Source organism: Tamandua tetradactyla, chromosome 5 (assembly GCF_023851605.1).
Source record: "Tamandua tetradactyla isolate mTamTet1 chromosome 5, mTamTet1.pri, whole genome shotgun sequence".
Lineage (NCBI taxonomy): Eukaryota > Metazoa > Chordata > Mammalia > Pilosa > Myrmecophagidae > Tamandua > Tamandua tetradactyla.
In genome coordinates, this window is record NC_135331.1 from 190771267 (window position 1) to 190785616 (window position 14350).

General features: G+C 43.6%; 1 protein-coding gene across 3 annotated transcripts in view; it reads left to right on the forward strand.

Annotated features, from left to right (window-relative positions):
* The window catches only part of LAMA2 (laminin subunit alpha 2), a 546302-nt gene that overhangs the window by 370744 nt on the left and 161208 nt on the right, over positions 1 to 14350 (forward strand). For all 3 annotated transcript variants that reach the window (XM_077162869.1, XM_077162870.1, XM_077162871.1), the window contains one exon: positions 9709 to 9843. In XM_077162869.1, coding sequence (XP_077018984.1) covers positions 9709 to 9843 — 135 coding nt within the window. The remainder of the gene's footprint in view (positions 1 to 9708; positions 9844 to 14350) is intronic.

A 14350-nucleotide genomic window follows, 5' to 3' on the forward strand; every position in this document is an offset into this window, starting at 1 on the left:
TAGATACCTAGCAATGGTATTGCTGGGTCGTATGGCAATTCTATATTCAGCTTTTTGAGGAACCGCCAAACTGCCTTCCACAGTGGTTGCACCCTTTGACATTCCCACCAACAGTGAATAAGTGTGCCTCTTTCTCCGCATCCTCTCCAGCACTTGTCATTTTCTGTTTTGTTGATGATGGCCATTCTGGTGGGTGTGAGATGATATCTCATTGTGGTTTTGATTTGCATTTCTCTAATGGCCAGGGACATTGAGCATCTCTTCATGTGCCTCTTGGCCATCCGTATTTCTTCTTCTGGTAGGTGTCTGTTTAAGTCTTTTTCCCATTTTGTAATTGGGTTGGCTGTCTTTTTGTTGTTGAGTTGAATAATCTCTTTATAAATTCTGGATACTAGACCCTTATCTGATATGTCATTTCCAAATATTGTCTCCCATTGTGTAGGCTGTCTTTCTACTTTCTTGGTGAAGTTCTCTGATGCACAAAAGTGTTTAATTTTGAGAAGCTCCCATTTATTTATTTCCTTCTTCAGTGTTCTTGCTTTAGGTTTAAGGTCCATAAAACCACCTCCAGTTGTAAGATCCATAAGATATCTCCCAACATTTTCCTCTAACTGTTTTATGGTCTTAGACCTAATGTTTAGATCTTTGATCCATTTTGAGTTAACTTTTGTATAGGGTGTGAGAGATGGGTCTTCTTTCATTCTTTTGCATATGGATATCCAGTTCTCTAGGCACCATTTATTGAAGAGACTGTTCTGTCCCAGGTGAGTTGGCTTGACTGCCTTATCAAAGATCAAATGTCCATAGATGAGAGGGTCTATATCTGAGCACTCTATTCGATTCCATTGGTCGATATATCTATCTTTATGCCAATACCATGCTGTTTTGACCACTGTGGCTTCATAATATGCCTTAAAGTCAGGCAGCGCGAGACCTCCAGCTTCGTTTTTTTTCCTCAAGATGTTTTTAGCAATTCGGGGTACCCTGCCCTTCCAGATAAATTTGCTTATTGGTTTTTCTATTTCTGAAAAATATGTTGTTGGGATTTTGATTGGTATTGCATTGAATCTGTAAATCAATTTAGGTAGGATTGACATCTTAACTATATTTAGTCTTCCAATCCATGAACACGGTACGCCCTTCCATCTATTTAGGTCTTCTGTGATTTCTTTTAACAGTTTTTTGTAGTTTTCTTTATATAGGTTTTTTGTCTCTTTGGTTAAATTTATTCCTAGGTATTTTATTCTTTTAGTTGCGATTGTAAATGGGATTCGTTTCTTGATTTCCCCCTCAGCTTGTTCATTACTAGTGTATAGAAAAGCTACAGATTTTTGAATGTTGATCTTGTAGCCTGCTACTTTGCTGTACTCATTTATTAGCTCTAGTAATTTTGTTGTGGATTTTTCTGGGTTTTCTACATATAGTATCATATCATCTGCAAACAGTGATAGTTTTACTTCTTCCTTTCCAATTTTGATGCCTTGTATTTCTTTTTCTTGCCTAATTGCTCTGGCTAGAACTTCCAACACAATGTTGAATAATAGTGGTGATAGTGGACATCCTTGTCTTGTTCCTGATCTTAGGGGGAAAGTTTTCAATTTTTCCCCATTGAGGATGATATTAGCTGTGGGTTTTTCATATATTCCCTCTATCATTTTAAGGAAGTTCCCTTGTATTCCTATCTTTTGAAGTGTTTTCAGCAGGAAAGGATGTTGAATCTTGTCAAATGCCTTCTCTGCATCAATTGAGATGATCATGTGATTTTTCTGCTTTGATTTGTTGATATGGTGTATTACATTAATTGATTTTCTTATGTTGAACCATCCTTGCATACCTGGGATGAATCCTACTTGGTCATGATGTATAATTCTTTTAATGTGTTGTTGGATACGATTTGCTAGATTTTATTGAGGATTTTTGCATCTATATTCATTAGAGAGATTGGTCTGTAGTTTTCTTTTTTTGTAATATCTTTGCCTGGTTTTGGTATGAGGGTGATGTTGGCTTCATAGAATGAATTAGGTAGTTTTCCCTCCACTTCGATTATGTTGAAGAGTTTGAGGAGAGTAGGTACTAATTCTTTCTGGAATGTTTGATAGAATTCACATGTGAAGCCGTCTGGTCCTGGACTTTTCTTTTTAGGGAGGTTTTGAATAACTAATTCAATCTCTTTACTTGTGATTGGTTTGTTGAGGTCGTCTATTTCTTCTTGAGTCAAATTTGGTTGTTCCTGTCTTTCCAGGAACCTGTCCATTTCTTCTAAATTGTTGTATTTATTAGCGTAAAGTTGTTCATAGTATCCTGTTATTACCTCCTTTATTTCTGTGAGGTCAGTAGTTATGTCTCCTCTTTCATTTCTAATCTTATTTATTTGCATCCTCTCTCTTCTTCTTTTTGTCAATCTTGCTAAGGGCCCATCAATCTTGTTGATTTTCTCATAGAACCAACTTCTGGTCTTATTGATTTTCTCTATTGTTTTCATGTTTTCAATTTCATTTATTTCTGCTCTAATCTTTGTTATTTCTTTCCTTTTGCTTGCTTTGGGATTAGTTTGCTGTTCTTTCTCCAGTTCTTCCAAGTGGACAGTTAATTCCTGCATTTTTGCCTTTTCTTCTTTTCTGATAAAGGCATTTAGGGCAATAAATTTCCCTCTTAGCACTGCCTTTGCTGCGTCCCATAAGTTTTGATATGTTGTGTCTTCATTTTCATTTGCCTCTAGGTATTTACTAATTTCTCTTGCAATTTCTTCTTTGACCCACTTGTTGTTTAAGAGTGTGTTGTTGAGCCTCCATGTATTTATGAATTTTCTGGCACTCCGCCTATTATTGATTTCCAACTTCATTCCTTTATGATCCGAGAAAGTGTTGTGTATGATTTCAATCTTTTTAAATTTGTTAAGACTTGCTTTGTGACCCAGCATATGGTCTATCTTTGAGAATGATCCATGAGCACTTGAAAAAAAGGTGTATCCTGCTGTTGTGGGATGTAATGTCCTATAAATGTCTGTTAAGTCAAGTTCATTTATAGTAATATTCAGGTTCTCTATTTCTTTATTGATCCTCTGTGTAGATGTTCTGTCCATTGATGAGAGTGGTGAATTGAAGTCTCCAACTATTATGGTATATGTGTCTATTTCCCTTTTCAGTGTTTGCAGTGTATTCCTCACGTATTTTGGGGCATTCTGGTTCGGTGCGTAAATATTTATGATTGTTATGTCTTCTTGTTTAATTGTTCCTTTTATTAGTATATAGTGTCCTTCTTTGTCTCTTTTAACTGTTTTACATTTGAAGTCTAATTTGTTGGATATTAGTATAGCCACTCCTGCTCTTTTCTGGTTGTTGTTTGCATGAAATATCTTTTCCCAACCTTTCACTTTCAACCTATATTTATCTTTGGGTCTAAGATGTGTTTCCTGTAGACAGCATATAGAAGGATCCTGTTTTTTAATCCATTCTGCCAGTCTATGTCTTTTAATTGGGGAATTCAGTCCATTGACATTTAGAGTTATTACTGTTTGGATAATATTTTCCTCTACCATTTTGTCTTTTGTATTATATATATCATATCTGTCTTTCCTTCTTTCTACACTTTTCTCCATGTCTCTCTCTTCTGTCTTTTTGTATCTGACTCTAGTGCTTCCTTTAGTATTTCTTGCAAAGCTGGTCTCTTGGTCACAAATTCTCTTAGTGACTTTTTGTCTGAGAATGTTTTAAATTCTCCCTCATTTTTGAAGGACAATTTTGCTGGATATAGGAGTCTTGGCTGGCAGTTTTTCTCTTTTAGTAACTTAAATATATCATCCCACTGTCTTCTAGCTTCCATGGTTTCTGCTGAGAAATCTACACATAGTCTTATTGGGTTTCCCTTGTATGTGACGGATTGTTTTTCTCTCGCTGCCTTCAAGATCCTCTCTTTCTCTTTGACCTCTGACATTCTAACTAGTAAGTGTCTTGGGGAACGCCTATTTGTGTCTAATCTCTTTGGGGTGCGCTGCACTTCTTGGATCTGTAATTTTAGGTCTTTCATAAGAGTTGGGAAATTTTCAGTGATAATTTCTTCCATTAGTTTTTCTCCTCCTTTTCCCTTCTCTTCTCCTTCTGGGATACCCACTACACGTATATTTGTACGGTTCACATTGTCCTTGAGTTCCCTGATACCTTGTTCAAATTTTTCCATTCTTTTCCGGATAGTTTCTGTTTCTTTTTGGAGTTCAGATGTTTCATCCTCCAAATCACTAATTCTATCTTCTGTTTCTTTAAATCTGTCATTGTAGGTATCCATTGTTTTTTCCATCTTTTCTACTTTATCTTTCACTTCCATAAGTTCTGTGATTTGTTTTTTCAGTTTTTCTATTTCTTCTTTATGTTCAGCCCATGTCTTCTTCATGTCCTCCCTCAATTTATCGATTTCGTTTTTGAAGAGGTTTTCCATTTCTGTTCGTATATTCAGCATTAGTTGTTTCAGCTCCTGTATCTCATTTGAACTATTGGTTTCTTCGTTTGACTGGGCCATATGTTCAATTTTCTGAGCGTGATCCGTTATCTTCTGCTGGCGTCTGGGCATTTAGTCAGATTTCCCCGGGTGTTCGACCCCACAGGTTGAAAGATTTTTCTGCGCAGTCTCTGGGTTCTGTTCTTCCTATCCTGCCCAGTAGGTGGCGCACGTGGCACACGCCTGTCTGTGGGTTCCACCAGCGAAAGTTGCTGTGGGTCCCTCAACTCTGGAAAACTCTCGCCGTAGGGGAGGTTCGGCAACCGAAGCGTCTTGGAAGAATGCCAGCCGGCCCGGGGTTCCAAACGCGGGGAGGGTCGCCGGCTGTCGCAGCACAGGAGAGCGTCCGGCCAAATTAGCTAGTCGGCCCGGGGCACCAAGCGTGGCGGGAGGGCGCCAGCTGTCGCAGCCCGGGAGAGTGCACTGCTCCCAGCCGACGGGGGAGTCACGTGTTTGGAAGGGATCCCCCGGTCACTGTTCTCCGCAGTCTGGGGATTTCCGACCCAACTATCTCAGTTGTTCCGGGGGGCCTCGTGTGGTGGGGGCACCAGCCGCCGCGGCCTAAGGGGACCGCCTGTCCAATTCTACCAGCTGGCCTGGGAAGGTGGAAGGGAGGGACTCCGGTCGCTTGCTGTCCCACCCAGGAAAGCCCGTGCCCCTTGGTGATCTCACCGGAGCTGGTTCTCCCAGATAGTCAGCCGTTCCAGGATGGGGTACGCTGTCCCTTTGATCTCCCTCGTGGCTCCGGGAGCTGCTCTGTATTATCTCCACTCCCCCAGTAGTTGTTCTGGAGGAGGAAAGGTGAGGGCGGCAAGGCTGTCGAGGCTGGTGGCGGAGGAGCACGGTGAAGGCGGGGGAAGAGGGCACCGTGTTGGTTGGAGAGCAGCCGGAGCAGGAGGGGGAGGAGGGGGGTAGGGAGGTCGGGCGGCTCGGCTGCTGCGGGGCGCGTGCGCCGCGCGGCGGTCCGGCGGAGAAAGAGAGGGGGTAGGGAGGTCGGGCGGCTCGGCTGCTGCGGGGCGCGTGCGCCGCGCGGCGGTCCAGCGGAGAAAGAGAGGGGGTAGGGAGGTCGGGCGGCTCGGCTGCTGCGGGGCGCGTGCGCCGCGCGGCGGTCCGGCGGAGAAAGAGAGGGGGTCTGTTTTTATGTACACAAGTATTGAGGGATATGGCCTGGCTAAGTGGCATGTATTTTGATTCTGTTTCCCAAATATAATACAACTTAGAACTATTATAGTTACCCTTAATTTTAGTTTATCCTCAATAACTACATCTAAAAAATGATCTGGGATAGAGGACTGAAAAATATTGAGATTTTCATATGTCAGGTACTAAACATACATCATTTCATTTAATCCTCACAGCAACCATATTAAAAAAAAGCTTATTGAGTGCTTACTAGAGCCTGTACAATGCTCAGCACACTTCCTAATATAGTACCTACATTACTGTTGAGTTTGTATTATTGTCCCCATTTTACAGAAGGGGAAATTGAGGCCCAGGTAGGTTGAGAAACCTGCCCACAGTCACACACAGCTGGGAAGTAGTAGAATTAGAATTTGAATGTAGATAAAGTCTGTTTCAGAAGAAACTAGATGAATTTGCAAATCACAATTTGGTTATATAAAATCCTTACATTCCAGGGAAGTAAACTGAAACCTCATAACTCAAAACCTGCCCAGAATCATATGTAGTAAATGGTGGAACAGAAACTAAAGAATTATGTGTAGTAAGTGGTGGAACAGGAATTCAATTCGGGTTTGCCTGATTGCAGACCCCCTGCGTGTGGATGTAAGATAGAGTGTTTTTGTATCGACCCTAGTGAAAGTATCTATTTTTATGATTAAGCTCCAAGGAGAGAGAGGTGCTGTGCCAGTCTGCATCTGGGGCATATGGGCTCTTTGCTCATTCTGTCTCCTAATTCCTTCTCTCCTGCCTCCTACATTTCTGTGTGAATTTAATTCTACCCTTTTGGTGAGGCATCATATTGTGAAAATAAATTAGAGGTGGAAGGTGGGCAGAATTAAATTGAGCTATGAATAATTTCAGTGCATGGTAAGCGATCTTTAAAAAAGTTTGAATTGGGGTAGAGGGTAGGATAAGTACCAGGAGGCATTTGGCCAAGCTTTGCAAGGTTGTGGGTGCAGCCTTCAATGCAGCAGGTCTGCCCATGACCTCTGACCCTACTGCTAGGAGTTGGGGTCCAATACAAGTAGGAGGGAAGAGCACCCACAAACGCACCTTCCCTTTGATCCCATCTGCACGTTTGAGGTTTCCCTAAACCACCGTCAGCCTCAGTCCTTCACGAGAGGGTCTCACAGCACACACCAAAGCCGGTTCTGCTTCTCTGCAGTCAGGCACATGCAGGGAAAGAACACGTTGAAATTGGCCAGAGGAAGAGGGGTGCAGGGCTGTGCACAGGAGGTCCCGGCCCCAAGCCTCTGTTGCCCTCGCAGCGTGAATGTGCGTAAGTGCCAAGGTGGGGGCTCTCCCAGGCTTGGGGTCCTGAGCCTTTACTGGAATTTCATTACCTGGCCACGACTGAAGTTAACTTCCAAGAGGCTGTACGCGTTCTCTAGGTCGGCTGATTCCACATGACCGGAAGCCAAGACCCTGGTCATGCCGGCTTGGCCGGCCCCACCGCACCCCACTGCACCCCACTGCACCCCACCGCACCCACCTCACCCCACCCCACCTCACCCCACACCCCCACACCCAGGGGACCACCCTGAACGCATGGTGCGCATGGCTGGGAAGCTTCCCAGGGTTCGCCTCCCAGCAGCGAGGACAGACCAGGCCTGGCTTTGGGCAGTACAGCCTCCTTCCTGCGCCATGAAAGGAGCGCAGAAAACTATTTATTTATTTGATCTTCTTTAATTTTCCACTTTATTCCAAAAACAAGATTTTGGGTGTGACTCAAATAGGTGTTGCCTTTCCCCTGCTTTTCCCAACACAAACCTGACCCTTCTCGTGGGTCTTGTTACGTTCACTGAGGAGAAAGGTCCGGTGCTGAAAGACCCTCCTGGATCAGCAAGGAAATAAGCAAATGAGCAGATAGGAGAGGATCCTGGGAAAGCAGTTAAAGCAGATAAAGAGATCCCATTCCTTTAAAAAAAAAAAAAAGTGTTTTAGGAGTGTCTAACTCCTGCACTGCAAAAAAGACTCTTTTTGTGATTCTTAGAGATTTAATTCACCATCGGGACACAAGACTAACCTAGAGTATTTAGAATGGAAAGACATTTTAGAAATCATCTGAGTCACGCACCTGCTCATTTGATGGTTGAGAAACTGAGTCTCAAAGAGACTAAGGATTGCCCGGATCGCTCAGACAATAACACCTGTGAAATCAGGGCTTCATATTAATTCAGGACCCAGGAGTCCATTTCCTGTTTTAAAGGCGCATATTCACAGCAGAGAATGAGGAGAGGCCAGTGGTTCTCACCCTGACTGCTTAGGAAGAACTGGGCGATTTCCAATAAACTCTGGCTCCGTCTCTCAGCCGATTGAACTGGGCTCCCTGACAGCGTGCAGCTTCGGGACCTTAAAAGCGTCACAGGCGGCTGCAGGCGCCGCAGGGTCGGCCGAGGAAACTGCAGAGCCCCGCAGAGCCAGCCTGCCCAGAGCTGGCCACAGCGGCCGGACAGTTTGACATGCATTACTTAAAACTTCACCCAAGCTGCCCACCTTCAGACCTCAGTCCGCAGTGTTGAATTTCACGTGGTTCCTCAATGAGACGCCTTCTTTCCTCGTTTGCTCTCCTTCTAAGAGTTATTGAGATCTCAAACTTTTGTTTGAGATGTGGAATGGAGCTGGTAACGCTCTCACTTTCTATGAGCTTTTCGTGCACTCAGATGCTACCATGATTCACGCATACACACACCAAACAATTACACAGCAAAGAACAGGAGTTATATAGATATCTCCGATGAAATCCATTCAGAGGAAATCCAGTTTTATTCAACAGTCACTGTGCTAAAGAATTGGAACAATTATATACCTTTGATTGTTTCTTCAGATTTCCTTAAATAAATTCCCTGTCTTAATTTCCAGAACTTATCTCATAACAATGGCAAAATGAACTGCCATTTAAAATAATATGAATTAATTTATTAAAATATATTATTATGCCCACGATAAGATAGATGAGACTCAAAATATTTTGAATACTATCCTTGGTTTTCTTTATCAGCCTGTTCAGAGCTAGGGCATTAATAAATCTCCTTAGAATTTCTTATAAGTTGCGATAAAAGCAGGGAGACTCTTAATTGAGGAATTTAGCATTTTCCAAATCAAAATAAGCGAGGAGACTGCGGACCCTTTACCTTTACCTCTAAGAACCCTTCGCATAGCCGTCTCTGACTGACCTAGAACCAGAAGCAGTGCTGGCAGTAGGGAGTGTTAACCCATATATTGTTTCCGACATATTCCGCAGTCCTTTTCTTTTCATCCGTGGGCACGGGATAGCCTGGGAAGAAATATTAAGTAGCCGGGTGGTAGCGTGTCGCACTGTCATCGCGGGCCGAGCGCAGCCTGTCCGCGCCCCGCCCGCAGCGGCCTCCGCAGGTCCAGCCACGCTCTTCACGCGCTTCCATGATGAACCCCGACGGAGACGTAACTCTTGGCTTAGCAGGTGTCTACTTTGCCGACAGCATTTGGTTTGTGCTCAGATTTTTACTGCAAAATGAGAAGACAAAAAAAAAAAAAAAACAGATTAGGGGAAGCTAAATTTTATTTTGTGGCTTCATAGTCCCAAGACGTGTTGAGTTTTCATTATTTTGAATTTCTTGCTTTTATAGTCTTTAAATTATAGCCCTATAAAGAATGCAACCATCGGGCCGTTTTATTTATTTCATTTTTCACTGAGTTTCTTTGGGCATTTGCTAGTGATCCATCAAGAACAGCAGAAGCAGCTTTTGGGTTGCGAAGGACATTGAAATTCTCTCGTTAGTCCGTGTGAGAATTTTATTTAAAAACAAACCTCTTTCTCAAGAAGAGTGTCAGAGCTTTCCGAATGAAGAGTTAGATGCCAAGGAAAGCTCTCCTCTGCTGGAGATAGGCTCGTCCCGTGGGGGCTGCCGCGCACCCGGGGCCAGGCCAGCGCACACGCACGGCGTGGAGACCGGCCCTCGCGTTTCTCAGGGGCCTTTCCCGTGCGTGCCGGCCGGGTGCTGCCCCAGCGAGACGTGCGGCCTGGCTGTCCTCACGGGCTTCCTTCCCTTGCAGACGTGCCTGCCAGGATTCTACCGCCTGCCTGCCGCGCCCGGCGGCCGTGCTCCGGCGCCTGCCCTGGGCCCCTGCGTGCCCTGCAGGTGCAACGGCCACAGCAGCCTGTGCGACCCGGAGACCGCCGTGTGCCAGGTACGCTTCACACGGGCTCGGCCCGCACGCGCGTGTGTGTGTGCGCGCGCGCCAGGTATGCTTCACACGGGCTCGGCCCGCACGCGTGTGTGTGTGTGTGTGTGTGTGTGCGCGTGTGTGTGTGCGCGCGCGCCAGTTATGCTTCACACGGCTCGGCCGCTGCAGGCAGAGGGCTGAGCCGCAGGAGCGTGTGTGAGATAAAACACGCAGGAAAAAAGACACCCTATTATACACTTTACAGGTAACCGTAAGATGAGAACTGGTGTCCACAGTTAGAGTCTGCAAAGAGGACCAGAGAACACAACTGTTTAAAAATCACATGTATTGCTTTTTTCTGATTATCAGCAAAAACAAGCTTCTCATAAGAGATCTGGGAAATATAGACAAGCAGTAAGAAAACATTTTTAAATTACCCCAAATCCGATATAATGAAATAAGCGTTTAGCATTTTAGGTATCGCCTGCCAATTTTATGCAGGTGTCATAAACACAACTGATATAAGCCCGCAAATGCAGTTTTATATTCTCTAAAAAAAATTTTAAATTTATCTGTCATGAACATACCATGTTGTTAGATAATCTTTAAAATCTTCATTGGCTGTCCCATAACTTAATTTCCCTAAACATCCAGGTTGCTCTTGTTTTGCTACTGCAAACCCTGAGGCTGTACCCTGTCTGCCCTGGAACTATCCTAATGCCATCATGGCTTTCACCCCTTTTATTTCAGGCACCATAAGAAATTCAGATCTCCCGTGCTGTCTCTCCCTAGATTAATTCCTACACAACTCTGTCCATCTCTCTCCACTGAGTTTGTGGAATCTTCCGGAGCTCATGGGCAGACGTAGCAAAGCCCACTATGAAATCTCATGCTGAACGTTCTCTTCCTCTTGATCCGCCTGCGGCCTGACCACCTCCCGAGCGGTAGCACTTGTTTCCCCTGCACTGTCCAGCCCCCTGCGCCTGGTGGAGCAGCTGCCTGTGCTTCTCTCTGCCACTTTCCTTCATCCTTCTCTCCTCCCTGAAACCGCCCAGCTGTGCATCTCGTGCCATCATCCTTTACCCACTGCACCTGCCTGTCGGCATCACCCACCAACCCTCAGGCCAGCACCTCGTTCTCTGGAGATTTCCACTCCTGCTCTGGTTGCACCCTCCTGTCGCAGCTCCGTCTCAGATCCATGCCACTGGCCCTTCCAAGCCCCTCACTCCGGGTCACCTCCTAGACCTCGTCATTAGTTACTGCAGCCCCTCTGTTTTCCCGGTTTTACATATACTGCTCTCTGACCACTTCCTTTCCTTTTTCTTCTTCTTCTTTTTTTTTTTTCACTCATTTGACCCCAAAACTGGTTAAATCTCCCTTTCTTTGCCACACCCCTATGCGAATGTGGCAAAACAGACATCTCTGCTGTTTGGCCTCCCATTAGACTTACGGCCCCTCACTTCAAGTGCTGCCCTGCCCTCAGCCACGTCTCCACCAGTTCCTCTCCCGACTCCTGGAAGACTGTCTCAGGTCCCCTGCAATCACCCCCAAACCCAGACCTCTCCTCCGAGACCCGTCCTTGCTCCCAGCTCGTGGCTTTGCTTTTTTCCCATTGAGAAAGTGGAGGCCGTGGGGAGAGAACTGACAGTCCCACTGCCCCTGTGCCCAGCGCTCTGCCTCTACTTGGTCGCTGTGTCCTTCCCACCACTCGGTGAGCTGCTGTTCTCTTTCCCCGGCCCCACTCTCCCTTCTGTCCCGCACCATCTCGTCCTCGAAGGTGTGCGCTGCCTGCAGCTTCTCCCCACATTCCCTCTTGAACCTAAAATCCGGCTTTCAGCTGCGCTGTGCCGAGGCCAGTGGCTGTGTTTGCCGTCGGTCTCCACCTCGTTTGCCTGTCGTCAGTGTTTGGCGTCGTGAATACCCCACGCTCACAGCTCTTGGTCCACTTTGCCTGCCGGGCCGTGGCGAGCGGAGGTTCGCAGACCCAGCAGCTGCCCCTTCCCTGTCACTGGGCCGCCTCCACGCCAGCACGCTGGCCTCTGCGGGGGGCGCGCCCCGCCCCAGGCCCGGGAGAAACCCGCACCCTTGACTGCGCTCGGCGTCACGACGACCCCAGCCAGTCCCGTGACTTGCGGCTCCTCTGCTGAGGTCCCATAGCACTAACTGTTATTTTTATGATTTAATTTTAGATCCAACTCTAATATTTATTGGATGTGGGACAATAATCTATCTTTCTTCAAATATATTTTACAGTACGGAAACGTTTAATATTTCTGTATTCTTGTCAATGTAGTATAATATTTGAATATATACAAATTTGTTTTACCCTTTTATAAAATCTGTTGAAGAATTATCTTGACTGCTCCATTTACCTTTTAGTTTTTATTATAAGATTCTGATTGTCTTTATTTTATAGTAGTTATAGCAGCTACTAAAGGAAGACCCCTTCTTGTCTTTTTCTAATTTTCTTAACCAAATGTACTTACATTTTCTTCCAGATGACATTTTTTTTTTAATTTTTTTATTTTTTTTACATGGGCAGGCACCGGGAATCAAACCCGGGTCCTCAGGCATGGCAAGCAAGCACTCTTACCTGCTGAGCCACCATGGCCCGCCCTCCAGATGACATTTTAATTCATTACTTCAATCTTTCCCCTAAAAAAATATATATAACTAAGATTTTGACTGGAATATTGTTAAACATATTTGGAAAGAACTATTTTTACAGTTTTCAATTCTCACCTCTCAACCCAGGATATGATATCCTTCCCTTTTCAGACATTTCATGTCTCACAGTAAATTGTTTTATTATTATTTACATAGGACCATATTTCTCATATTAAAATCATTTCCAAGTGTGTTACACTTTCATCTCAAAGGAGAGAATATCACCATTTTTCTTTTTTTTGGTGGGGGGGAGTGCACAGTCCACTAATCGAACCCATGAAAGGGGGTTCTTTCTCCCACATGAAAGGCCGGTATTCTAACCACTAGACTACCCATGCACCCCACCCTTTTTTCTTTTTAACATATTCACTAACCGGTCATTACTAGTAAACATAAACAGAATAGATTTTTGTACATTTATTTGATATCCAGACACTTTCTCTTTGTTTCCAGAGTATTTCAGTTGATTCTTTCATTTATTTTTCTGTTGACAACAATATCATCTCCAAATAATTATAATTGCATTTTTCCTTGCTTGAGAACTATAATGACTTCAAATTTTCTACATTGTCTTCCAAAAATGTAAACTAGAAGGATAATCAGCTTCCTATCTTACCCCTGATTTTAATATGAATGCCTCAAGTTCCCTAAACTATGATGCTGATGGTGAATTTATGATGAATAACCTTCATCGTGTTTAGAAAACTTCCTTCTATTCCTGGCTTCCTAAGAATGTCTTCTTTAAATCAAGATAGAATATCGAAACTTATCAGATGTTTATGGAAGGGAGAGGGGCTAATGATGATATATCTCAAAGGTGATTATAGAGTTTTTCATCTTCAATAGAATAATGAATGACATTATGGTCTAAGAGAATAATTGACTATTATTAAACACACTTACATTCTTGAAACAATTAGTATTAGGTTTGGTCTAATAATCTTCCACCAATCTGCTGGCCTGCAAAATTCTATAATTATGTTGAGGGGGTAATGTTTTTTTAATACACATTCTTAAGTGAGCATTAAATGCAACTTTCTTATGCAGTTTTTGCTAGCCCTTTTTAACAGGGTTACGTTTGCTTCTTTTGACAAATTGAGAAGCTTTCATAAAAGATACACTTTAACTTCATTTTTATTGAGGGTAAAAGTTGTCTTTATACTGTCCTCTTTGCCTAATTAGCTATTTTCCTACCTTAAAGATCCTAAATACAGGTCTATTTTGTGAAGTAACCAAATAGGAAATAAAAAAATAAATAAAGTCTTACATCAGACATCCACAGTGAGTATAAATTGTTGTGCTCAGAATTTTTATAACTTCCTTCAGGGAACGTATAGCTTTTGAATTTAGGCAGCATTATCTATCTTTCACAGCCCAGTGTGTCCCATAGGAAATAGCTGTTATAACACTCACATTATAACTAAGGAAACTGAAGCAGACTGATTTCTTTTTCTACTTGCAATATGGATAGCAATTGACCCCAGTCTCCTGGATCCCAGCTTAAAATTGCAACCATTTATACTTTGCTTTATTGATTAAGAAAGGATATGGACTGGAGTTCAGCCTGTCTTCATTCAAACCTGGCTTCACCCCTCCCTAGTGTATTTATCCTTGGTGCATTCTTAGTTTCCTCATCAGAATATGGAGGTCATAATTTACCTACTCATGAGAGTATTTTAAGGATTCAGTGAAATAATGGAGAAAATGCTTAGAATATTGCTTAGCACTTTAAATTCCCTAAAAGGGATCGTGATGATGATAAGATGGGGATAAGATGATGAAATAATTACCATACCTGCTATCCCTCATTTATTTTCTAACAACCAATCAGTTGATAATTAAACAAAGGTGTAAAAACCATTTT